General features: G+C 37.4%; 1 protein-coding gene across 8 annotated transcripts in view; it reads left to right on the top strand.

Moving 5' to 3' along the window:
• DLG2 (discs large MAGUK scaffold protein 2) overlaps window positions 1-27,106 on the top strand; it is a 1,053,001-nt gene that overhangs the window by 804,699 nt on the left and 221,196 nt on the right. For all 8 annotated transcript variants that reach the window (XM_086739684.1, XM_086739682.1, XM_086739677.1 and 5 more), the window contains 2 exons: window positions 9,928-10,084; window positions 25,853-25,955. In XM_086739684.1, the coding sequence (XP_086595810.1) occupies window positions 9,928-10,084; window positions 25,853-25,955 (260 nt within the window). The remainder of the gene's footprint in view (window positions 1-9,927; window positions 10,085-25,852; window positions 25,956-27,106) is intronic.

Raw genomic sequence — 27,106 nt, 5'->3', positions numbered from 1 at the left:
CATAATTAACAACCACAGTTAATATTCTTGCATCTTTACGATATTTGAAAAGCTGACATTTAACACTGAAACACAGGTTTTGGTTGCACTGATTGGCGTAGTTTACAAAAAATGTTAGATTTGTTTCTCCCCTCCCATAGAAATGTGAAACTGTGTGAAATATTTTGTAGGCACGGGTAATAACTCGTCACTGGCTGCTCCCAGGTCCTATTTCAAACCTTTTATTTCTTGTCATAAAAGTGAGAATACAAAGTTTCCACAGAGGAAAGATGTCATATTGTTGTATTTTGGTTTATGTTACAACCTTATTGTGGTGCAGTCAGAAAATATAGTGATAGATACATGAAATAATCCACTCCTAAGTGAAGCCTGAAATGTTTTTTCTCACACGTCTCATTTTTTTCTTTCTTATCTACATCCAAGATCTAAGATTTTAAATTTTTATTTAAAATGTGTAGGACAGCTACAATAATTATTCATTGAAAATGAGTCTGAATAGCAAAATCACTACATGAAAGGTGCATTTGGCTTAAGGGCTGTCATCTGGAAGGTAATTCTATAAATGAAGCCCTCAGTATCCAACCTTCTTGCTCAAAATAGAGATAATTTCAAGTTAGATCAGGTTGCTCAGAGTCTTGTCCAGTGAAGCTGTGACTATCGCCAAATGTGGAGATTGCACGACTTCTGGGCAACCTGTCTCAGTGCTTAAGCATCCTCATTTGGGATTTCTTTTCTCTCTCTTTGTCTCTAACAAACAGAGAGAGTCGTAATAAATTCCCCTGTCTTTTCCTCAAATCAACTCATTAATAAATTGATGTTTGAAATAAAACTGAGCTTCAAGAACAAGTTTATCAATTAAAATGGTGATTGGATTTAAGAAAAAAAAAAGAGAAAAAGGGAAAAAAAAAAAGAATTTGCTAAATTGAGATTTAAGGGAAGAAATTCTATTATGATGTCTCTGATTTGGTCTATTGGACTCCATGTTTCAGGAGGTATCCTGTAGGTTTAAACTCCTATTGAAATTTGGAAATCAATCTCTCTGTGTGAATTTTTAGATAAATTGCAGAATCTGTACTGGCCACACAGACAACTTGCATATATTGTGTATGAATCATTAGAGCGCAGGAAATCTGCAATTGATATTACAGGTCTCCTGCTGTTCAGGAGGTAGAAGAATATCTGGCTTGTAATTATTACTAATCAACTTACAGTGAGTCATATTTTGTTTCACATAGGAAAGTGGGGCTGTTAGCCTGTTACACTGCTGAGCAAAAACAAGTAATCATCTCAGCCCGAAATATTTCATTATGTTAAAGCTCGATTTATTCTAATGCTTTTGTGAAGTCCATGCTTGTAAGTATGTATATGGCTAATACAATTTGATGTCAAAGTTATTTTCCTCTTTTAGCCAGTGGGTTTCCATCAGTAGAGTCCTGTGTTTAGCTGACTCGTTATATTGCTTTGGAGCTGCACTTTGTAAATAGCTGCTTTACCTGCAAGACGTCCCTAGCGCACGCTTAGATTTGTGGCCTGCATGCTGGGTCTGTGTGACTGACTGTGTAGTCACTGGAGTAATATAATTACTGGGTGCTGTGAAGGAGAAATGAAATATGGGAGTGTTAAAGAAGTACAGGGGGAATTGCATTCACTGGCATTTGTTCCTTTCCACCGTGTTGAACATGTGATAATTGAGCTGACTAGAATATGTTTTTAAAAAACTTTAATAGTTTTTTCGTCTAGGTAATGGATTCATATGTACAATTTTTTTTTTTTTTATAGAGGGCTTTTGTGGACTTCATGTTCAGCAAAAAAAAATAAGTAGCAAGGTGAAAAAAATAAAGACGTCTTTAAAGATTAAATTTTCTTTATATTCAAGCCATATATTCTTCACAGTGTAATAACTGCACATGAGGTGAATGGATTTATTATGTGTAAAGAAGCATGAACTTCACAGGTGTTTGATGTCATTGCTAGTGCAATCTAATTAGTTACTTCCCTAATGGTTTATTTGCATGATTTAAAAACAAGAAAACTATAACGCTTGAATTTGAAAATATTGTTGGTTTGAGTTTTTTGAAACAGTTTTAATGAACAATTTTAACTGTGAGTATTCAAAATAGGAAAAATATTGGATTAAAAGTAAAACCTGTTATTTGGAAATCCTGCTGTACTAGTGCACGAAACTGTAATGTTAGTGATGTACGATAGTTATTCTCTCCGCAGCTGACGTTCAGCCCAAATTGTACCTTATATGCTACCAATCATCTCTTTCAAGTTACTTGATCAAGAGTGTTTTGATGGAAATTTTAAACTAATTTATCAACGTGATTGAGTATCTCAAATATATAAATAAACAGTATTTGAACCATGACTAAGGGTAAGAATTTTTATTCTGAACAGGACAGATGTTACAGACCACGTTGTGTTTGGAAAGGGTCTTATAAAGTAATTTTGGATGCTTGCTACTAACGGACTGTGTATTGATATTTTGAAACATAGCTTAGAGGCACTGCTATTTTTAGGTATTCTCTTAGCCTTTGCATACTTCCTGTCTCCTGACAGGCTGTGGTTGCCTGTCATCGCTTCCATATCATCTAGCTTTGTTTACAAACTGAAAAGCTGGAGCATTCATGGTAAATAGAGCCATCAAATGCTGTAAGTAATAGTTTATAGAAAAGCGGTTTCAATATGGAACCAATAGTTTTTTTTAAAGCAGGATGCAAAGCAGCCTTTCTAGTATGGAGTTGCCTGTGTTGGGTGTAGCAGATGGAACAGAGATGCAGTTTTCAGGATTTATTTTGATTATTAGCATGTAAATAATGCACCTCCTGGATCAGGGAGGAGAGACAAGTGCTTATGTGAGACAAAGTATAAATGAGTAAGCGTGCTGGAATAATCATCTCCCTTTCAAAGTCAAAGAGCATATTAGCTGTCCTACACTGAGCTTTAGAAATCAATGAGCTTTCTCAAATCCAGGAGACATTGTCCTGTACATTTAAAGTAAATGTCGAGTGTCATGGTAAAAATACAGACCAGTTTTTCAAATAAGAAGTTATTCCAGTATGCCAATTCCATCTTGCTAGCTGTAAGCAGAGAACATTGCCTGGTGTACAGGCTTTAGTTTCTCTGTGAAAGACAAAATGAAAGGCTGTTAAAGTCCAGAGGGGTTCCCGGAAAACAAATAAAGTTGCACATGTATAAGCCAGTGCATTCATGCATGCATCAGTCAGGTTGAAGCCTGGCTCCCAGTAGGTTCCCTCGTATTAAATATACTTCAAAGTTTCTGACAAGTTAGACATGATATTTGCAGAATAAATGCATTAAAAATGTAGTCAGTATTAAAGTTAGGATAAAGTACTGCTTCTACAGTTAATGCCAACATTCAGTAAACAAGAAATGCCAGAGAAACCATAGTCAAGTAAACAGATAAAATGCTTGTTTCAAGCAGCATGCGTAACTTTAGTAAACAAAGTTATATTTTGCTATGTGATATGATAAATGAACATCTCATTAAGGGCTGAATGCTTAGTTGCTTGTATATCAACGTTTAGTAAAATGAAATAATAAGTCACTAATCAGTTACAGGTAATGAAAATGAGCGCTCTGCACAAGACCAAAACATTGTCTTGGTTTCAGATGGCAAAATTAGCCCTCCAGACTGGGATGTTCAACGTGACAGCAATAGATAAGAGGGAGGTCTCCTTATTTTTGTTATTTTCAATCACAACTGAAATCAGGATGATAATGATTCACAAATTGAGGATCAGACCTCACTGGGTCAGACGCAACACGGATGGGTAACACTGCTGTGTTCAGCCTCCCCTGGGCCCTGAGATGGTGAAGGACTGGGGACTGGAGAAAGGGAGGTCTGCCAGCTCCCTGCCACTGCCAGGTCGTGATGTTTTGGAAACCTCACAAGAAAGGCAGATCAGAGGAAGGGCTGGGGAGGAAGGCAAGGGGTAGTGCTGTTTCGCATCGTGAAGGAAAGATTTTGCCAAGCCTAAGAGGAGAATAACAAGGGGAAAAGTAATAGCCAAGCTGCCACAGAGGAGATACTGCGATGAAACAATAGGTGAGAGCACTGCAGACAGATTTTTCTCTAAATTGTTGTGAAGCACAGTGTAGAAGGTATAAAAGAAAGTTTAAATAAGCCGAGTAAGTTTGGTTTTGCCTGAATTTCAGTCTTTTAAAAAGGTGTGTATGCATATTCCAGGCCTTCAGCCACCTGAGATTTCAAATTCTTTCTTGTGTGATTAATCAGATTTTAAAACATCATACACACTGGCACATTCTCTGTTCATCCTAGCTTTCTGTGTTAAATGCTGTGAAGAAGAATGCTCATCTATTTGAATGACCTTTTTTACATCCTTCCAGTGTGCCCTTTGGCTGTCTGAAATAAACATGCAGTTATTTATCAGAATTTTTTTGAATCACGAGAGGAAAACTGGAAGTATTGTACTGAAAAAGATATGGCTTCATTAGCCAACTGACTCTAAGCAGGCGTAGCTCAGTGCTCACACAGTGAATTGTTGGAAGCCGAGCACCATACTGCACAGGAAAAGGGTGCTGTGATCCCTCAGATTTATGGGATCATAGAGTGGTTTGGGTTGGAGGGGATCTCTAAAGGCCATCTAGTCCAACCCCCCTGCAAGAAGCAGGGACATCTCCAACAGGATCAGGTTGCTCAGAGCCCCGTCCAGCCTGGCCTTGAATGTTTCCAGGGATGGGGCATCCACCATCTCTCCGGGCAACCTGTGCCAGCGTTCCACCACCCTCAGTGTAAAAACTTTTTTCCTTATATCCAGTCTGAATCTGCCCCCTTCTATTTTAAAACCATTACCCCTTGTCCTATCACACAGGCCCTGCTAAAGAGTTTCTCCCTATCTTTCCTGTAAGGCCCTTTTCTCTCCCGCATTGGCATATTACAAATATATGACCATAACCAACTGATAAAATTTATCTCCACTTTGGTTTTCCCTCCTGCTATTTGCTACTTCAAGCATTGTGTGTGTGTAGTGCCTTGTACAGAGGGTGTGGGGCCCTAGCTGGATCCTGGGTGCTATCCTTATCAATTATATAAATATTCTTCTGGGCTTTCTATGATGTGTGTTACTGTGCGTGAATGGATGTACGATTGCAATATCCTTGAAGCAACCAGCATTAAAAAAAAAAAAAAAAACAAACAAACCCAAACAAACAAAAAAACCACCAGAACAACAACAAAAAAAAACCTGCAGCCAAAGCAAGATCAAGAATAATTCTCTAGAATCTAATATTTGAAAGCACCCAGTGTGTTCCATATTTCTGTAGATGTTCCAAAAAGCATAAAATCATTTCAACGCCCCAATTTTGTAGGTGGTGCAAAAGAAACAGAAAGACAGAGCTGTGTCAGTGTGAGATGAATACTAAAGCTGACTGTATTCTTTAATGTAGCCAGCAGCACAAAATAAGCAAATTAAAAATGGATTTTCTTTCAGTTAGTTATTATAAGAATTACTTGTTTTCAGAAAGCTCTTCCCCTTCATTTATCAGTCCAGTTTTTAATCTCTTAAATTAAATCTGTAATTACTATGGATTCACAATCTATAGAAGAATGATAGGGATACTCAGATTTTTTGTCTTGTCATTTTCTTATTGTAAAAAAGGAAACGGATCAAAACAAATATTCGGTACAAATGTAGTAGATACAAAACACTTAGCTATTTTGAAGATAATGAACAAATAAAACAAATATGAACCAAAAAAAGTGTTAAGGAGGAAAAATGCCTGCTTTTTGATTTATTTTTGTTAATTCCATTTTTAGGACAGGAGAAGTTTTCTTAAGTGTTGAAGTTTTACCCAAATCTTATCTGATTTGTTACTGCTTATTGGTTTCAAATATTAATTTAATAATACTTTGCTCTTACATCAGGCCTGCGATTTATAATGTGCTTTACAGAATCTGATCTGATGCATTCCCTGAAGCAAGTAACCAAGTCCATCCAAATTGATTCTCCCATTGATTTCTGAGCCTGTGAATCTGTGCGGGTTGCAGCACTTTATTTGCTCCTTCGCTCCTGCCTCTATTACACTGAATCTTCCTTTCTTCTTTCTTTCTTCTTTCTCTACCTTTTTAATTCCTTCCCTGTTCTCCTTTACAGATGCACTGTCTCCCTTTATCCTGTTCTTTCTTTTCTTTGCTTGTTTCTTTTTTTTTCTTTTTCTTTTCTTTACTTTTTTTTTTTCTTTTCTTCCCCCGCCCCCCCCCCCCCCCCCCCGCCTTCTGCTGCCTTCTGTCAGTCCAGGAATGTTTTCATCTCACACTCCTTTCTAATTTCTGCTTGATTTCCCCTGCTGCTCTTCTCTGTTTGTATTTGGTACAAAGCTGCAGGAGGGCATAAACCATGCGCGCGCGCACACACACAATTAAAGTGCTAGGACGCTTTGTTAGCACCTAGAAACTTACCTTCAGCCGCATTTATCCCAGAAGAAATGGTAAAAAAGTTAAAGCTGTAGGAAGAGACATGCGTTTGAGAAACACTGATTGTTAGGCTGTGCCTTTTTACCAGGTAGCTACAGAGTGCCACCTATTGCCTCCAAACGAAACAGTGAGCTTTTAAAACAAGTTACCCTGAAATAACCTTTGCCTCGCTTGCTGTTTTCTGTAAAGAACTACACATTTTTACTGAGTGCATTTACTGCAACAAAACATCATCCAAGTTTGAATTACTTTCACTTCTTGCCCTCCCATAACCGTGTCCACACCCGTCATCTTTAAGGCTTTGATTCCGTTACTTCCTTTACGGCATTTATCTGCGTTCTCTCTAACATCCCTTCGCCTGTGTGAGAATTACACTCGTAAAGAATTTTAATAGAGGCAAAGGAGTTCTTCTTAATGTTGCTTCCCACATATTAAAGAAAAATTGGAGCACTTGTTCTTAGGTCTCCTTAATCATATTAAAAGGGATGACTATAAGCTTACATTCCAGATGAATAAATATGTAACATTCCTATCTTATCTTTACCAAAATTAGCCTTTTCTTTGAGTGTGGCTAAAGCATTGATAGACAACTCACTTCTGCACTACTCTTAAAACATCACTTGGTCAGCGGCTGGTATTGTAATTTGTTTGATGGAGAAACTTTTTGCCTTCTTTAACTACATAGCATGCTACAAAGATTTATTATATCTTTTTTTCATTTTCATACTGAGTACACTACACAAGTGTGAACCATGATATAATTAAAAAATCGTAGTCATTTATTATGTTATGGTGAACTAGCATATACCTTCTGTTTCTCGTAGTTTTTGCAGTCCAGTCGTGGCTAAAGGTTATTTCTATGATGATGACACCACCACTTTTTTGATCTTGCATCTACCTTTCAGATTCTGCAGGATACTCAGATCTGAAAGAAATATGAAGACGTGACGGTTGGTCAATCTCTATACAGCCAATTTTGAGTCATAACCAAAATGGCCTCGTTAGGCTAAAGAGTAGGAGCCAAAACCCATTGTACTCTAATCACGGCTTCTGACATTTCCCTGTTACTGTGTGAGCTTCCTCTGAGCGTAATCATCCAAGAGCAGAATGTGAATTTTGCTGTCAAAAGGCCAAAATTACAAAACAGCACTGACAGCGTTTTAGGCATAAATCTGCTGACTTGATCAGAGACAGGGATTAATAACTGGGCCAACTTTTTGTTGAGCTGCGCAGCTTGCTATTCAGTAGCTACCCAGTGGTATTGACCTAGTTTTGCCCATAGCACTGGCTTTCAACTTTATGATCCAAGCTGCCTGTCATGTGTGGAAATACTCATTTTCATTTTGAACAAGAGCTCTTCTGATTTCTCACCAGCAGAGCATGCAAATATATTTGTTGGACTTTACTGCCTCTTTTTCCTCGATACCCAGGCAAATAATAATGACAGTAGCTCAGCTCTCGCAAAGTGTTTTTGATGTGTAGGACTCGAAGACAACAAGTGTCACCGTATCATTTTGTGGATGAGAAAATTGAAGCTGGAAGAAGAAATGACTTGCCGAGATCACTCAGTAGCGCATGGCCTAAGTGGGGGAAGGAATCCACGCTTCCAGCTTGCTGTCCTAGTTCTGCTGCAACCCCCAGGCCACCCTTCCTAATTAAAAACCTGTTTAGACTTCTTAGATCTGGATTATGCTATGTCTAATCTGCACACATTTAAGAAGGTGCTAAAAGTGTTGCTACAAGGCAGATCAACAGCAAAAGAAAAGAAAACTCACTTTATTTTCTGATTGATTAAAAATACTTCAATAATATAAAAACTCAGGACAATATGTCTTTTTCTCACAGCTGTACTTTTAAAAGATTGTTTTCTGATGATACAATATTAAGAAAAATTTAGAAGATGGAGGACTAATACTTTCACTAAAGGTTACAATCACCTTTAAAAATATTATTAAAAAATTACTTTCATTTTTTCTTTCAAAAATATTAAGCTTCCATTTCAGAAAGTTGAAATGCTATTTAAAGATCATGATCCAGCTGGGGATCCTGTTTGAACATTAGCACTGGGCAAAGATGAAGAAACACCTACTGATTTTGAAATTATCATCCAAAGGTTAAGTCCCCATGTATACAGCCATAATACTTAACTCACATCAAATAAGACATCACTTGATGCATCACTTCTCTCTTTCTTCCTTTTTTTTTTTTTAAAGAAACAAATGGAAATGAAAATGCCATTTGTATGATGTAGAACTGCTGTATAGTATGCAGGAAATATTGAATCTTTTTACAGGAAGCATTCTGAAGCATGTTTCTGTAGATGTTGTGTGTGTGTGTTTACATTTGTGACGTTGTTGGTAACTTTTATTTGTAAAAACTGAGAATTAGAAGAACATGTAATAGAAGACACATAGATGTGTGTGTTTGTGAGTATTTGCAGGGCTGGGCTTAAAGTTTACACATACGAATATAACAGCATTTACACTTTTTCTGAAAAGTAAATTGTTAGAGGGATTTGAAATGGGGTAAGTACCGATAAATATGATGTGTGCTTATGTACATATGCTTGTGTGTGCTTGGGTATCCAAGATCTGAGGCCTGATATGAAGAGTAGAGGTTGGCAACTGGAATACCTGGGACACTTTCTCAAGGATGCTACCTTGATTGCTTAGGAAAGTAATCTCTTTCTGGATATAATTTTTCCCATCAGTAAAATGCATGTTGTTATGTTTACATCCCTTGGTGGCATATTTTTAGTTTGCAGGTGGAAAGTGCTGTATGAGATGTAGCTGTTATTATTTATTGATTTCCATCATAATGATCAACTTTTTAAACCAGTAAGACAAAAGCAGATATCCCTCAGTCTGGTTCAGTGACAAAGCTGCTGTGTGATTTTATATTTGAAAGCTCCTGATAATGTCAAACTAGAATTTTTCATCAGGTTCTGTTCTATAAGCTTGATCATACAAATGTTAATTGCTCCAAATCTGTCACGACCAAACATGCTTGCCATTGGTTTCCCTGGAGTTTTAATTTTTTTCTTTGTTCATTTGTTTAAAAAGCAAGACTAGAACTTAAAATAAAAATGTACCATGTAAAGATTGATTCTACTTTTACATACGGTATTGTTATCAATTAGATTATAAAATCTTACGTGTTTTGGTTCTTCTTTTAATAAATCCATCACTTAACTTAGTAAAGATCACTCCAGTGGCCTGAAATTAATAGAGGTATTTGGATCTAACCATGAGGGGGAAAAAAAAAAAAAAAAGAAAAAAAAAAGCTGGTTAATTCCTACCTTATTTGTTTTCCAATTAACAGGTATATCTCGTTTGTTAAAAGGTTTCTTTAGGCCATAACAGGCCATTGTCTCTTAAGCAAAATATAATATGCTTAAGATGCCTTGAAAAATGTGTAGACACTAGGAGTTTTGAATGGATAAACATTATAATTTTGTTTCTATGCAGAGAGCCTCGAAAAATCATCCTGCACAAGGGCTCCACAGGACTTGGTTTTAACATTGTGGGAGGAGAAGATGGGGAAGGCATTTTCGTGTCTTTCATCCTAGCAGGCGGGCCTGCCGACCTCAGCGGAGAGCTGCAGAGAGGAGATCAAATTTTGTCTGTAAGTATTCGTATTGGGCTTTGCTGGCCAACTACTTCATCTTGTTCTTTGTCTATACTGCAAGGGACACACAAAAATATCTTTTTGGTTTCCATGTTGTGAAATGCAAGCTGGAAACAGTTTATCACTGACTATTTTGTTTATTTGCTCTTGTTAATGGTGTTACCTGTACTTGGCTCAAAATGAGACTTTTCTCTGCTTAATGCTATCTACAGCATGACAACACCACAGAGAGGACATAAACCCAGTGCAAGATCTCAGCATCTTCCAGTTTAGCCCATCATCCCGTTCCATTTTTTTTTTCCCAAAAGGCGCTACTGAATACAAAGATATTTCTCAATTTCAACTTTTCTTTGAGGAGAAAAAACAGTAGGATGAAATACTCTAGGCTGGGGGTGCCATCTAGTGTGCACTGAACTGCTTAACAAATGGCTCAATGTGAGGAGAGGAATTAGGTTATGTTAATTATCTCTGTGCCTCTAATGAATTTGATGATCACTCTGAAATTCATTTTCAAATTTTAGATGATAAAAGGCTTTGTAGCCTGAGGTTATATTTTGCATACTTAGTCTCAAAACCATCTTTTAAATTTTTCTTTCATGTATATATTGATAGCACACATTTAAAAAACACAGCATTTATGTTTTAGGCTCTGTCAAGTAATTGAACATCTGACTGAAACAATCTGAACATAAAGGATTTTGAATAACAATCAAAGCCTTGAAAATGTAGTTAAATATCCATTCACATTGTGCCCCCTTGTAGAAAAAGAAACTGTCCCAAATTGATACAGTTGTGGCTCTTTCATGTGAAGTACATAAATATCCTTAAGGCAAAGAGCTGTAACTCAGGAATTATTCATCCCAAATGAGTGGTGGACCCAGTAGGCTGCAGTGTCACTCTCTCTCCCGCTGTCGTGTTTTCTGTCCTTTGAATCTTGCATCCTTGGCTGCACTTTCCTTAGCATCGGGGTGGAAGATGGCTGTGGCCTGGACAGTTTGTGGCATGGTTATGTGGCAGTTTCCTGGTCAATATTTAAATCCCTTCATGTGGAAGCAGGACCTGGTTGTCCTACGTTGCTTAGGAGTTTCTTGGCCACTGGCCTATTCTACGGAAAGTGAATTTACCTTCCACCTGGCATAGTTTTGGTGTGAAAAGGTGGCTGGGACTGCGTTGCGATATATGGAAAAACTGGCTTGTTGACATTAAAGGGGTGCAGTAACCTGCAGTTTTGAGGACCACAATAGTGTATTTTATCTAGACCTGTTCCTTGAAAGTGCTTTAAGAAAAATTGAGAAAGGGCAAGTAAAGATGTTTAGGTGCCTTAAAGAGATCCTTGAGTAGAAAGTTTGTAGGAAACTGCAAGAAAATCAAACTAGACTCTCAGAAGGTTATCACCCTGAAGAGATAAGGAAGGTAAATACCTGTGCCAAGAAGAACATGGACAACCTAAAGGGGACTTATAAGAAAGATGGGGAGAAACTCTTTAGCAGGACCTGTTCTGATAGGACAAGGGGTAATGGTTTTAAAATAGAAGGGGGTAGATTCAGACTGGATATAAGGAAAAAATTTTTTACACTGAGAGTGGTGGAACACTGGCCCAGGTTGCCCAGAGAGGTGGTGGATGCCCCGTCCCTGGAAACATTCAAGGCCAGGTTGGACTGGGCTCTGAGCAACCTGATCTGGTTGGAGAGGTCCCTGCTCCTTGCAGGGGAGTTGCCCTGGATGGGCTTTAAAGGTCCCTTCCAACCCAAACCATTCAGTGATTCTATGATAAGAAACTTGAATAATAGAAATAGAAATTTCTTCAGGACAATTATGCAATTTATTTTTCTTTGGCTAGATGCAGCAAGATAAGGCTGACTGAAAGGACACTGTACGTATACTGCTAATACTACTATGCATAGTATTCAGAAAACCAGCAGCTCAGGTACAAATTTAAAAGCCTGTTTTCCTTTATTTTTAAGCAGGGGGATATTCAGCACTGTGGGCCACCGCCACAGTGGAATTATTAACACTGATTTTTGTCTGTTTCATAGCAATGTTTTCCACAAATTCTAATTAAAGTTACCAGTGTTGCTGCGGCATTTAGTTGTCATGCAAGAGTTCTTTATTTGTTCATTGAGCAGAGAGGGATGGAAATTATTACTTAATTAGACTGCATGCATATCCCCGGGCAATCACCAAGTCAGGCACTGCTGACTTATTTAGTCACAAATAACTATTATGAATCCATTTTTCCATATTCAAACACAACAAATGTCATACACAGGCTACTTTTAGAGCTGATTAATTTTAGACCATTGTCTGGTGAAGAATCCCAGACACCTTAATTTTATAAGGGCTACACAAAGTAGGTCTGTTTCTCTCTGTTTATTCTTTCTTGTCTCATCCCTCAGAAACACTTCCCTACAGAAATAGTTTCCCCATTTGTTTCTTAAAACATGACAAATCTGATTTACCAAGAACAAATAATACCCTAGAAGCTAGTATTTCTAATTAACTCAGGCTTGCTTGAATTTATTTCAGACAGAAAGCATAGTAAGTGGTTTAAACTTTGGAGATCTGGATTTAATTTACTGATTTTGCTGTTGTCCTTCAATGCCGACCTCAGCGGAGAGCTGCAGAGAGCAGACTAAATTTTGTCTATAAAGCACCTTAGGCAAGGTGCTTTATTTTTTTAAGCCTCGCTTTCCTGTATGAAAGAGGAGGATCTGAGCACTTTCCTAATCCATGCCTGTGCTGTGAATATGGCAAATCATTGACTGGTTCAGAGATGTGTATGCTCACCACTGGGAAGGTACCTGTAAAAATACCTTAAATAGACCGCAAAGCCGTAAGTGAGACCCAACAAAGTGAGGAATATGCATTCTCTTTGGGTGACGGACTGGATGTACATAGTCCCAGACTCACAAGGCTTGGACAAATCCCACAACCTCTATACCTCTCTTTCTGCTTGATTGCTGTTATGTGGTAGGGAGGGGTCCAGCCCTACAGCTCTCCAGAGGCTTTATGAAAGATTATACCACAGCCTTGGCCCCCATCGACGAGTGAAATTTGAGTTTATTTTTTTTCCAGATGCCACCAGATGGCATCACAAGATCAGTAATGATACAGAGCTGCCTTTGGAAACTGGCTAAAACCCTAGAAAAAGCAGTGATAGCCATATTTTTCTGTTTTCAGTTAATTGACTGGAAATGTTTAAAACTTATCTCAGAAAGCGGGCTGATATTCCCAGTGCTTCTGTGCAGAGTGACAAAATGAATCATAGCTGAACCTTGAAGGCAAGTTAAAGAACAATGGAAAATGTTCTGTTTCAAATGGTAAAACATTTCAAACAGCAAAAAAAAAAAAGTGTTACATTCATGATAAGCTAGTTTTTCCCCCTAAAAGGTAGGATTTTTCTAATGCTGATTTCTTCTTGCTATAATTCATTATGCTCTTGTGAGTTACCATCAAAGTAAACATTTTCCTTCTCACTTCTGAATTTCTTTAAAATATAGTAATGTACACATCACCAGTAGTGATGTACGCCCTCTCTGTAGTATTGTCCTCCTATTAAATATAATGTAAATATTGTCAGGTTGCATTTTGAATACTAATTGACATCAAGACTTTATTTGCTAGGGACTGTGTACACACAGATTAACTTTTGTCTCAGATGTGTATAACCCAAACAAAATAGCTCAGAATAGAAATGAGAGTATTACTTTGATTTAAACCAGTGGAAATTAGGTGCCATTATGTTAATTGGTTTGTTTAAAATCATGTGAGAAGTCTGGGCCAAGTCTAAAACTTAGAGCGTGCTTGAACTGTAATCTAACCCCACGTTCTCCAGGAAAATGCAGGTTCCAATAAAAATAAAATGTTGTGTTCCTTGATGCAATTCTTGCAGTTTAAAATTCCGCTTCCAATGCTAAGGGATATATTTCCTATTAAAACAGCAATGGGAACCCAGTGTTATTTATTTAAAATCACCTGCATGAGAACAAATTATTTCCAAGAGCCATAATGGCTGCATATTGTGCATACACCCTTACTGACAGAAAGCAGTACAAATCTTATAATTTTAGGAAAGAGATACATAGTGAATACTTTGTACTTTTTAGGGGAAAATCCTGAGGAGACAGGAGGAGGATTATGGTCCTATTCAAACAAGAATTGCCATAAGTTTTTTTGCCTTACAATATCAAATCAAAATTATGATAAAACTTATCTACTTATTTTAGGTGTTTTAACCTGCATGCTTCAAAGCACTTTCGCTGTCAAGTGGGCAACTTCATCTATAGGTACAGTACCTAAGCACAGAGAGTTAGTTTATATATGCAAGTTCAGAAACAAAATTCAGATTTACAATTTACACACAAATAATTAGTGCATATTGCTCCTTGAATTCCTACAATTACATTGTTTTTCAAACTGTTTTAGAATTTTCCATAAGGTTACGTCGAGTTAAAAATGTATATAAAAGAGAGAATTAAGGTGAATTAATAGCCACAAGGAGGTAAGAGCAAGTATTAGCATTTTAAATTAACTTTTGAAATTACTGTCTTTAGAAAAGACTAAACCTCAGGTTAAGACATTCAAGTTTACACATCTACATGCTTGCTGGGTGTCTGGTTGCCATTGAAGTCAATGGAGGCTAGAGAATGATTCAGCTGGCCAACTGTGAGTTGTGTAGAGTGAGCTGAATCGCTCTGTAAGCTTTATTGCCCCTATTGATTGGACATCCATTGGCTTTAAGCTGAAACACTTACCACATGCGTGCGTGTCTATATTTAGGTGTCTTCAGCTGAATCTCACATTTCATGTGTGTTTGCGCTTGTAATATATGTTTGCTTTTTCAGCTAACATTGTGCTTGCTCCATCACAAAGAAAAATAAAATAAAATTGTGGACCATAAAAGCAATATCAGCTTTATTTCATTCTCTGGTAGAAGTGCTTTAGTACCTTGTGGTTCACAATGACAGGATGAAATATGGCTGATGATAGCCTCAAAGTAGAATCAAGAGAAAAAGGAGACTACTTGCTCTGTAGCAGGATTTCTACTCCCAAGCAATGCATCCCACAGGTTACCTTAAGGAAATAAAACAAGTTTCCTGAAGTTGCTCAACAGCAACAGGAAAAAGAGTAGAAAAAGAACAGGCTGTTCTGTAAAGATGCAGGTAGTAGTCTTGTAATCCTTCCATCTTCCCTACTGTCTCACCTGAATCAGATTAAGAAGTTGAGCAAATTCTGTATGGTTTTCCTCTTGATCTAGCATAGTACCGGTGTATTCATATATGGGGTAAGACAGCATCTTTTTTCCCTTCCTGCTTTCTGAGCCTCAAATAACTATGCATTGGGAAAGGGCTGCCAGAGATACCCTATGGGGTTTTCTGTCACTGGTTCATGACTTCATATATGGTTGGTTTGCAGTAGTGGTATTTCAGCATCTCACATCAGTACTATCTCTGGTCTTTTATACAAGGTTCTCTCTTGTAAACGGAAGGGGATCTCTTAGATTGATCAGATATTGTCTTGTGTCTGTGCACTGTCCTGCTGTCATTTTTTGTAAGGTGTTTGCTTTCCCTTTTGAACAGTTTAAACACTTATTTCTACTTAGTTCCTCCCACACAACTCCTACCCACCTTCTCACACACATCTGTAGCAAAAATAAAATGCACATTTGAAAAAATACATTCTCCAATTTCTACTCCAAAATGTGTGCTTATAGAGCAGGATAGAGTGTAAGGACTGTGTGCTTATTTATAGTAAATATTTACACTTTATATTTGCTGCAGTTAGAATTGACCTTCAAATTGACTTTCGTTACTTTGGTACAAAGAACCCTTCAGCTTTCTAATTTAAAATGATTTTTTGTTCATGGTAGAAGCAGTAAAACTACTTAGGGCAAAAAGTGCATTTTGTTACCTAGTTACAAAACTAAGAAAAATGGCAAATACCATTTGGTTTCACTTCTCAGATTTTTTTTTTTTTTTTCTTAAAATTGCAACTGATGGAAAATATTTGAATCATCTCTATAAGGCCTGGAATCTTTTCTCCGTGGAGCATCACTTCATGACTCTTGTGTAATAGCATTAGGATTATAACAGATACTCCCTTTGCCTTACTTTGCCTTACAAACACTCATTTGCAGAGGCACTCACAGTATTCTTAGGATGCTTACTTCCCTGTGGTGGTGTGGATGATACATGACTCTGTCCTTTGGCATAGGAAAGTGTATCAAATTCTGTGGCCTTTAACTGCACTTGTCCATAAAGTCTTCCTTTATGTTCTTAACAGTAATCCTAATCAGCCAACAGGAAAAATACAACTGTGTAGACTTGCTTTGTAGTAATGTATAGAGCATTGTATGTCATATGTTGGGAATGTTAGTATATAACAATTTCAGTGACTTAAATAGGCAGATTAGTTCACATGACTGGACTGTTTTAAAAAGTAGAACTTGATTGAAAATCAAGGGAGAATGTGTTGGAAGTTATCCGAATGATAAATACTGCATGGTAGGTGTTACATGTGAAGGATCTGTAAAAAGAAAATCTCTGGAGAGAAAGAGAGCTGAGAGTACAGCTGCTGTCATATGTTAATAGGATCACACCAACTAGAAGGGCAGGTAGATTAAACTCCTTAGGAGCAAATAGAGGATTAATCTAAATTCAGGCTTTGTTAATATTGGGAATTGCAGGGTATGTAACCCTCTGGGCTCCCCCTGTAGATGTACCACTTCTGGAGTACAATTTACCTTGCCCTAAAGTAGACATTTTACACAGGTCAGATGACCGTTGGGCTCTAAAAGTCTGTATTTCTTTCACTGATTGGAAAGAATTTGACATTTATTGAAATAGATCCCATCCAAACTGTCTAACATTCATGAATCTTTTTGGTGGGGAATATGGAAAAAGCAAGTATAGTTCCAGATTTTATTCTGACCGGTAAGAAAGAATGGCCTGAAAATGGGAGAATGAAACACAACTTGCCCTTAATTGACCATATAGTGCAGTGGCAAAATTTATGATTTCATGCTGGAAGGGAATGAGAAAGTTCAGAAGAATAAGTAATATGAACTTCAAAGCCAGTCTGCTGTGCATTCACAGGTGATATGGAAAATCCCACAGGGAGCAAGTTTTAAAGTAATAGTTAATTCAGAAGTCATAGCTGTTATTTTAAGAAAATACATTAAGAACACAGTGAAAAAAAAGGAATGATAGTGTAGTGAGAAATGAACCTTGGTACTTGAGAGCCTTTTGATGTTATGAAACTCATGAAAAACTGGAAGCTGAGTCAAGTTACTGTGGTTATAACAACCTAAGTCCTAAAAAAGTGTAAATGTTAAGAAAATTTTGGGACAAAGTCAGAAGGGCAAGATGTAAAATGTAGTGTAACTAGCAAGGATTAGAAAAGGTAGCAAGAAAATATTTGATGAGAATAGAAAGCAAAGCAGTAAATTCCTTTCCTAAACAGTTGGAATAAAGACTACTTAAAATTGCGACTGAGAAAGTTTGAATGTTTAGTGCATTTTTTGCTTTTGTCTTCTTTATAAAAGGATCTATGATCATCTAGTTAGGACAGTTATGAAGAAACAAAGAGATAAGTCTTCAAACTGGACTAAGGCAAAACCAAATTAGAACTTTGACAAGTAAGATACTTACTTAGAAACCAGCTAAAAATTGTCCACAAATACTTAAGGAACTATTCAATGCAGACCATTCAAAATTTTATTCAAGAACTCAAGGAATATTTGGAAATATAGAGAAGCTTGCCTAATTTCCAGTTAAAACTTCTGGGAGAAATAATCAATCTATTTGCAGAGACTTAGAATACAACAGAAGGGGAGCAATAGCTCCTATGAATTTTTCAATAATAAATTGTTAAGTCTAATTTTCTTCCTGAAAGAACAGCCACAGGGCTGGAGAAGAAGCCGTAGATGTCATCTTGCTACAAACTTGCTGTCCCTGTAAGCTGCCTATCAACATCTTCCCCCCAAAAATAGAGAAAAACAGAGAAAAGTAAAGATGCTGTCGTGGCAGGATCTGATAGGAAGATCTGAGACAAACAGCTGGTTAATGCAAGCTCAGACATTGCCACTAACATTGAGAAGTTCTGGGATTTGAGGATGAGTTATAAATGTCACTAGGTCTCTAAAAGTCCTCAACCTGTTTATGTTTGTATGTTATGTTTTATCATCTAGGTGCAGAGTGCTCCACCTTTCTGTATAAGCTCAGTTTCACCTTTTACAAAACATACAAACAAATGTCCAGTACTTGCTGTCATTATGATGAATCAAAAACATTTCACATGACAAAACTGAATTGCCTATCCAACTTCCCTGTACAAGATGAGATTTTTAGTGGTACAGAAGGCAATTGGACATCCAATAAACAGAAGCTGAGTGCAAACGCAAATTTATGCTTTTGAAAACACTCTGCCTTTTATATATTTAAAGAAATGGCTTATTAAAAAAACAAACAAACAAACCTTTTTTTTTTTCTATGAGCAGTATCACTGTAAATGCTGCCATCTGGAAATACTTATATTGGAGAAGAGAGCTGGTAGCAAACTGTTTTTCAGTGTTGTTGATAAATATACATGATCTGATGCCTGGAAGTTGAACTTGGACATATTCAGCCTGGAAACGTGATGCACTTGTTTTGTAGTCAGGGTAACTGGGTTATATTGCCGGAGAAGCTCGTAGACTTGTCATTTAGGGACTTCAAAATAAAACAGATTACTTTCTAAAATACCAACTTAATGGAGCTTCTAGGGAAAAATTTACCACCTGCATATGCTGGAATGCTACAAAGATTGGTGACTATAGAGCTCTGTTTTGATTTTTATTAATCTAGGAATCTGTCTTCCAGCTGGATTTCTCTATCTCTCCCACCCGCCTCCATCTTTCTGCAATCTGTAACATATATTGCAATTGCCTTGATGCAATAACTGTTTCCTAAATTAACTCTGACATTTTCAAGCACATGAGCAGAACTTAATAAATTATACTAACAATTCTCATGAATAAGGTATGTCTCTTTTTGCCAAGCAGTGTTAGCTATCAGACCTGTCAGATATGTGTTATGCAAAGCTAGTAAATTGGCCTAGACTAGAGGCTGTGTATTTTTACTGTGATGAAATCATCAGTTGCCTCTAAAACATTCGTTTTACAATTGCCTCAATGAGTAGAAATGATCTGATGCCAGATTGGTTGCTCTTCAGCTCCTAATAGTTTAAGGAGGAGTTCACATTCAGTTCAAACATTCTGACTTAGCAAATTTTGTTTTAAGACTGTCAAACAGAATTATGTCACATCTGATATACACTGAAGATTTGAAGTGAGCTTTACACCCCTCAGTGTAGTCTTACTGTCAGCCTCACAATGAAGGAAAACTAAAACCACAAATTTGAAAGCCAAACTGTTACCGCCGGACAAAATGGCTAAATCCCTGAGCTTTATTAATCCAGAGATTTGCCCCAGGCTGGACTTTTGTCTTGTACTTAAACAGACTAGACTGCAGGCATCATTCCGCTCTACTGTCCAGTAAGCTCTGAGTTCCTGAGTGATTAAAAAAATTATCATATGAAATGAACTGCAAAATAATATAAATTGACCATCCATTAAATAGGGTATTTGAGGAATAATTTGTTGGAGGAGATTTTGGAGATCCTTTTGAAAAAAAAAAAAAACGAGATAGATGTGCTGTTTATCCAAACAAGCAAGCCACTAGGATGAAAGAAAAAAACATTCACAGAATACAAGGGCTATTTCCTTTCTTTTGGTTTTTAAAAACTTGCTTTATTTGAGACTATGGAGCATCATCTATTAAAAATGTCTGTGTCAGATAACCGCAATCTCTAAAGCCATAAATAAACTATGAATTTTGTGATTCAGGGAGTTTTAATGTAAAAATATGAGCACTGAACTCTTACTTCATTTAGAGCTGAAAATTCCAGTTAGCTACCATTCAACTACTGATACATTGCCTCATGGTCACTGGATCGAATTCAGTATAGATTTGCCATGACACAAGCCAATGGCCATCTCACCTCTCAAAGGCCACATTGCCATATTCAGGAGACATGGAAATATGGAAAAACCTATCAAGTAGAGATCAAGGCAAGGATTTCAGTTTTTGAATTCACTGCTAACTCAGTGCTTGGGGTCAGACAAGTCACCAGTGCCCTTCTGTCTCTAAGCAGCCTCTACAATTTTTTTACTTTTTTATTTAAGTTACTGAGTACCTATTGCTTATTGGCTTCAGCTGGAATTAAGTTCTTACCATCTTTGAGTTATAAGGCACTTGTTAAAATGGAAAAACTTACTTCATTTCAGAAACAGGAGAATTGCAATAATTATTTCAACTTGTATCATCCTTTGAAATTCAAATGTGAAAAAAAGAACCCTGCAGCATTATGAGCAAAACTGGTCAATGGTATTTTAGCTATATCCATATTCCAGAAGGAAAAATACCTTTTAGAACTGTGTGGAACCCCAGGTATATGGAATAACTGCTACTAACAGGGGAATGCCTAAATGACCCAGGATGAGACCAGGAGACAGGGAAATCCAAATACTGAAAACAGAACTAGGGATAAAAGATTAATTCAGAAAGGCAGGAAAGTGAATGGAAGTGACAGTTATGTGTAAAGTAAAAGCTGTAGGAGGGAGGAGGGACAGTTTGATATTTTATCAATTTGGAGTAGGCAGATAGCAGGAACTGCAAAGGAGAGTGAATGTCTGAAGGCACACTTGGGTTGAAAAGATGATACTGTAGTGAGATCCATGAGATTAGGTGGTGACAGAAATATAAGAGTGTTTGAATGACCATGCAGGAGGATGGAAGGTAAAAAAGTAGCAACTAGGTTTGAATTTACGAGCTGATTATGAGCTCTCCATTTTAACATAAATTAATATTCTTACTGAGTATTGTGTTTGGTGGATAAGTCTCTCATGTATAAAATCAATTAAAAATAATATATATATTTATTTAAAAATTAATTAATAAATATTGGCCTGTGTTATTAGCTAACATAGTACTCATATATGGTATTTTTCATTGGTAATACCAGTTGTCTTAACATGAAAAGACTACATGTGTCCCTCTGTCTAGACTTTACTGTTCAGCAATGAGACAAAATGCTATTTATCACCTCCTAGTTGCTGGATCACATCCAGCCTAGGTTGGTATTTAACCAGCTGGTAGCTATTTAGTGACCTGAATGAAATAAGTTTCATGTCCGTTCAGGCTTCAGTGAGCCTATGTGTCCTTTTCAAAAGCTATCATTTACTTCAAACCCAGTTTAAACAGGTTTTGAGGAATTATGATGGAACTGAGGGGAAAGGGCTCTTAAGCTTTCACTGCAGTGAACTCTTCAATGAAATTATTTCAGTCTCAAAGTTTGCCAATCTGGTATCATTCACAAAAGCTACAATCACATGGGAAGCAGATTTTCTATCAGAAGAATGTGTGTACAGTTTGCATTAAAAAATCAGTCTTTTACTATGGTTAGCAGCTTGACAGGTACCATTTGGAATTATTCATGTGGTCTGGTGAATCATAAAGCTTGTTTGCTTGCACTGTAAAAAGTAATGTGTGCGAGACACCTCTTCAATGATGTAATATTAATTTTCTTCCTGCTTCAAAGATGTTATGCTTTGACATCTCTAGAAACTGGTTTAGTTGCCTCCTTAAACTTCCTGGTAGAAAAAGACCTACTAAATTATATAGCTCAGACCCCCACAGCGGTTCTTGTTTTCCAGAGAGAGAAGAATTTGCCTCTGGAATGTCCAGCTCATCTGAGCGTAAAGACCAGCTTACTGGAGGCAAAAGTCATAACTCTAAGGTAGCAATGCAAGGAAAATTCAAAAGGTCATTGAAATTGCTGGCCCATAAAAAGAGAGGAGGAGGATGCTGAGCATGGAGAACAGCAGACATGACCCAATATTATGATTTCAGTGAAGTTCAGGATGAGACAACCACTGTGCCTGTATGTGCTGAACTAAGCAGCTGTAACCAATCAGAAGAAAGTGCAGGCACAGAAAAGACCAGAAGTGAGAAAAGTGAGAGAAAAGCAATAAAGTGAGCCTGAAAATTTAACAGAAGCTAAGTTGGAGAGTGAAGACACTTTTCCCCCTGTGCATTTCTATTTTCTTTCTATTTCTGAATTTTTTTCTTTGCTACCAAGGCCAAAGCTCTGACGTGGCGCCCTTCCCCGCGGTACCGGGGCTCCTGGAGCTGTCCGCGGTGCTGAGCGGCTCGGCTCCCCGCCCGCTCCCCTTCCCGGAGCTGTCCGCGGTGCTGAGCGCGCTCGGCTCCCCGCCCGCTCCCTCCCGCAGAGCCCCGCAGAGCCGCAGCCTCCAGCGGGATGTGCGGGCTTCGCTTTGCAAAAAAGATGGCCTCGTTAAGAGGAAAAGATCGCTGCTCAAGGGCTGTGCTTTGTCCACATGCATGAGTTTCTTAGAATTATTGTACTTTTTGCTGGACTGTATCAGTTGTCAGTTGCATGGGCCGTTGTATAGAATGATTGTGCCACCTGCTTGTGAAGAAAGTCTTCCCCAGATATGTTCAGGGCAGATCATCCCTAATATGTGTTTTTCCAATGTTCCCTGTCTTGCTGGAAGTTTGTGCTTCCATCACCTAAGGGTTGATGCTATGCATTCCATTTCTAGTGACTAAGCAGAACTGCTGGAGAACATGGTTCAGTGTTCCTCTCATCTCCTGTTAATATGCTTCAGAATACTCAAGTTGACATGTAAAGTTAAGGTAGATAAATAGAGTTCTTTGTATCTTCTCTTAATGCAAACAATGGCAATTCTGGCTGTAAAGTGTTGCCTTTATTCAGACTTCTGTTTGCTTTTTCAAACACCAAAAGCTCTTATTTTATGAATGCAACAAATAAAAGAATTCAGAAACAATTTGAAAAATCTGCTGTGTTGTTTGTTCTATGGTAGGTAAAAAGATGTCTTTTTTCCACCATTTAATTTACTGTACAAAGGCACTGTATTATATCAGTGACATTTCAAAGAAGAAATGGAAAGAAATCCTTTATGTTTCCTCCCTAGAGAAGGGATGTGTTTTTCCTTTCCGTTCCAATTCAGCAAGACATTCCAAGTGTTCATTAACTTGCTGTACAAACACGAAATAAGGAGGCTTAAATAAATAAATGGGTAAATAAAATAGATTATTCTGCTAGCCTCTATTTGAATTACCTACAAGTGAATCATGCTCAAGCATTCTAACAGAAGACAACAAGAGTGTAGTAAGTTTTTAAGTGACACTGTTCAGAATTGAACCAATTTGTGCTAATACTGGCTATTTGGATATTTTAAAGGGAGTATAACTCCTCCAATTCTAGAATAGTTTGATTGATCTACCCAAAATATGAAACATATCTTTCATTTAGATTATAATTTAGTATTTAATGAAGTAGATCATGCTTTAGTTTGAGTCATTGAATGCAAAGTCAGCTACTGTAATTACTGTGAACTATAGTTGCATCTTTTTCTCCATCTCAGTTAATTTTTTTTCTGTAGTTCTAAATTATAATCTTCCATTGTGGCACTTCTCTTTATTTGTAAGCTTTCTAACTGCTTTTTGCCACAGCATGCAGAAGAGATAGACATCTGTATAAGCTGGAGGCTCTTCTTATTTCCATTATGTCAAATTCATTTTGGAGTTAGGCATCAGAAATTGTGCAGTCAAGTTCATTCTGGGCCAGGACATCAGGATTGTGCAGTCAAGCTCAGAACAGCAGTGCTACTTTGCTTATTGTATAATACTTCTTAAAGGAAACCAGCCCATTTAATAGAAAAAAAAAAAAACAAATCCAAAACACCTTTTATATGTATTAAACTTTCCTGCACACAACCGCAACTTTTTTTTGTGGGTTCTTTTTTGTTTCTTTTCTTAATCTAAACTATATTAAATGGATTGACGCAGTAATTTAAATCAGATTTATCAATTTGCAATGAAGTCACGTCAGGGAAAAACGTCACCACAAAGAATTGTTATAATTAAGACATTGTTTTGGAGGAAGAGGGAAGACAGTATTATTTGTTTTACCTTTTCAGTTTTTGAATTAGAAGGTTTGGGACTTGATTATGTTTGCTTTTAAATATTGGAAAATAACACCCAGAAATCAAGTTAGCATCTGCTTTTCTTGTTCTTTAGAAAGTCAGACTAGGTTATATGTCTTTTCTAAATTTAATGCCTATTATTCAGCAGTGAGATTCTGTGAGTTATCGGTGAGCAAAATAGCGTGCAAACAGACTTCTGCCTACCTATTTGGCAATGATTGTTTGATTTTATTCTGCAGCTGTGCATCTTCAAGTGGAAGATCATGATTTTGGCAGCCTAGTGTATTCAGGTCATTTACCTGTTTAACATTGTTTAATCTGTTTGTCTAGCTTATTTATCATCTTGACAAAAAATGCAGAAGAGAGAATAGATGTGTTATTTTCTCTCTAACGTTTCTTTTCCTTGCTTTTTTGATTTCAGCCACTGTAAGTCCTCCCCAAGTGTCCATCCCTGCCTATATCCTAGCGGAAAAGTGAACTTAATTTCCAGAAGTTCCCTTATTATAATGTGCTGTGTTTGCACATTAGGCAATAATTTCTTCCTGAACGAGCCTGCAAAGAGCAGAAAGTAGTCAATTGCCAGTTCAGTGGCTTCTTGTTCTGTGGAAAAATAAAAAATGTTTGTGTCACTTAACTTTGGTGGAGTTCCTGTCTTATCTTTATATTCTTTGTGCATTATTCAGATCTTAGCTATTAGATTCCGTATAGATAGAATCATTGTTTTTCAGAGGAGAAGGAGAATAATCATGTGGTTTCTTTATTCTTTCGTATATCCTCTTACTTTATCTATAGAGAGATTATAACGATTTATTATGATTTTTAAAGCTTCGTGTTCTGTTAACACAACTCTTACAGACCACCACAATATTTTCCTATATTGCTTAAGACAGGATTGTGTTCTCCTGAAGTCTATGGTCTTAAAGCTTAAGCCTAAACAAAATTACTAATTTTTTTTCCTAGACCTTTTAATACTGACTGGGTGACATCATTCATGTCTGTCTCCCACACTCTGGAGCTCAGGAATTCAGAAATGTTCCTTTAAGCTTTTACTAAGTTGATCCTATTGCTTCTTTCCTAGGACTCTCTCAAGGATTCCACATACTGAAAGGGAAAAAGACATACATAAAAGCCAAGCTCTCCATTAAAGGTGATCTGGCTTCAAAATTGTCTTCTACAGAGGCACTGAATCAGGGCTGAGGTTTCCTTTATGGCATTATGTGGGCACTGTCACCTGTGCCCATAGCAATGCAGCATCAAGTGGCATAACAGCATCACTGAATAAAAGTGAGGGCTTGCAGAGTCTGGCTGAAGGAGCAGCTTCCTTGCCTGCAGTATTCTGCAGTGACCTTCAAGCATCGGAGAAAATTTATCTTTCAAACCCTATATATTAAATGAAATTGATTGACGAAGAGATTGCCAAAAATGTATATTCAGTAGAGCAGGAAACCCCCCAAAAAGCGGCGGTCAGAGAATACACATAGATAAGCGTACATAAACTATGGTGTGCAGTATTAGTGCAGATCCTCATGGCCAGTCACAGGTAACATCCTCTCAGCCTTTTAAATTTTGTGCTTTCACTTTTGCATCTGGGCAACCTGACTGTTACATCCATCAGATATTTATTAAAAAACCAACTACCTCTGTCTTTCTGTCTAATGTTAAACTACTCAGATCTGTTGTTTGCATTCCCTCCGCAGGTGAACGGTATTGATCTTCGAGGTGCTACCCACGAGCAGGCTGCAGCTGCGCTAAAAGGAGCAGGGCAGACGGTAACAATCATAGCACAATACCAGCCGGAGGGTAAGCAAAATAATAAACTTAAAGACATATGGTAAAAGATAAGTGCTTTAAAGCCACCCATTTAACAGGATGAGGCTGCTGTAGATAGTGCTTTTCCCAGCTATCTTCAGAATTCATCTGGAATGAAAACTCAAGTGACAATTCTATCCTGAGGAAGTGGCTGTATTTTTATCACTGACTTTGCTTTTAGAAGTATTTTATGCAACTATAAGAACTAACTTTAAATGTGCATATATATAATAAGACAGTAATCAATACTCAGTTCATAAATTTATTTTCATTATTGCTTATTCTACGCTCTTTTCTATTCTCATTCTGGAGACAGTGCAAAAGATAAGTTAAGAATGAACAGAAATGCCAGGAAGATCTGAAGTTGCTTCAGACAGTCAGGTCAGAATTAGAGAAAGATAAGTGCTTCCTGCCAAATGCATAGAGCTTCTCGTTATTACTTTTGGATGATGGCGTCCTTGTACCTCCAGGGCAATTAACCCCAGATAGCAAGTACTTACTAGAGAAAATGACAGCTTTCTAAATAAAAGCATCAACAGGAAATTCAGCTAAATACAAGACGTTTAGGGTGAGGTGTATCTCATCCAGCTTTTGATGGCTAATATTTAGCTTTCTAGAGTTTAAGCTAGTTTCAGTGGTAAGAAGTAGGTGTTGATTGATTTTATGAGTCCAGTTAAGTGTCAGAACTCCTCACTGTCCATGAGCAAACGACTGTCTGAGGCTCTCAAGGAATTAATGAAAGGAATCTTACTTTCTGATCGGAATTAAAGATGGTTTTCCATCTTTCCAGGTGAATTCAGCAATGACAGGGGTCTGTGAAGACTTGCTGGCACCGTTTTTTCAGTTTTCAGTAAACTGTTCTAGCTCAGTTTACAAGTCCTGCTATGACCTGTCAACACAAATTGTTGATTCTGCCTGATTGTGCCCAGCCTAGGACACTCGTAGGTCACAGGTGAAACAGTACAGCTCTGATAACAGATTTTTTTCAGAGACACTGGGGAGATGGATTAGTACTGTCAGAGTTTATCCAGCACAATATCTTCTTTTGTTTCTTTGGATCCTAATGATAGCACACAAAGAGAAGACAGCCGGTATTTTAGTCAAACTTATAATTGTGCTTCAGACCTGATATCATGCATCCA

The sequence above is a fragment of the Chlamydotis macqueenii genome, chromosome 1 (genome assembly GCF_036417535.1).
Source record: "Chlamydotis macqueenii isolate bChlMac1 chromosome 1, bChlMac1.mat, whole genome shotgun sequence".
In the NCBI taxonomy this organism is placed as follows: Eukaryota; Metazoa; Chordata; class Aves; order Otidiformes; family Otididae; genus Chlamydotis; species Chlamydotis macqueenii.
The sequence above is the reverse complement of the archived record's forward strand: the minus strand, read 5'-3'. Positions and strand labels throughout refer to the sequence as shown.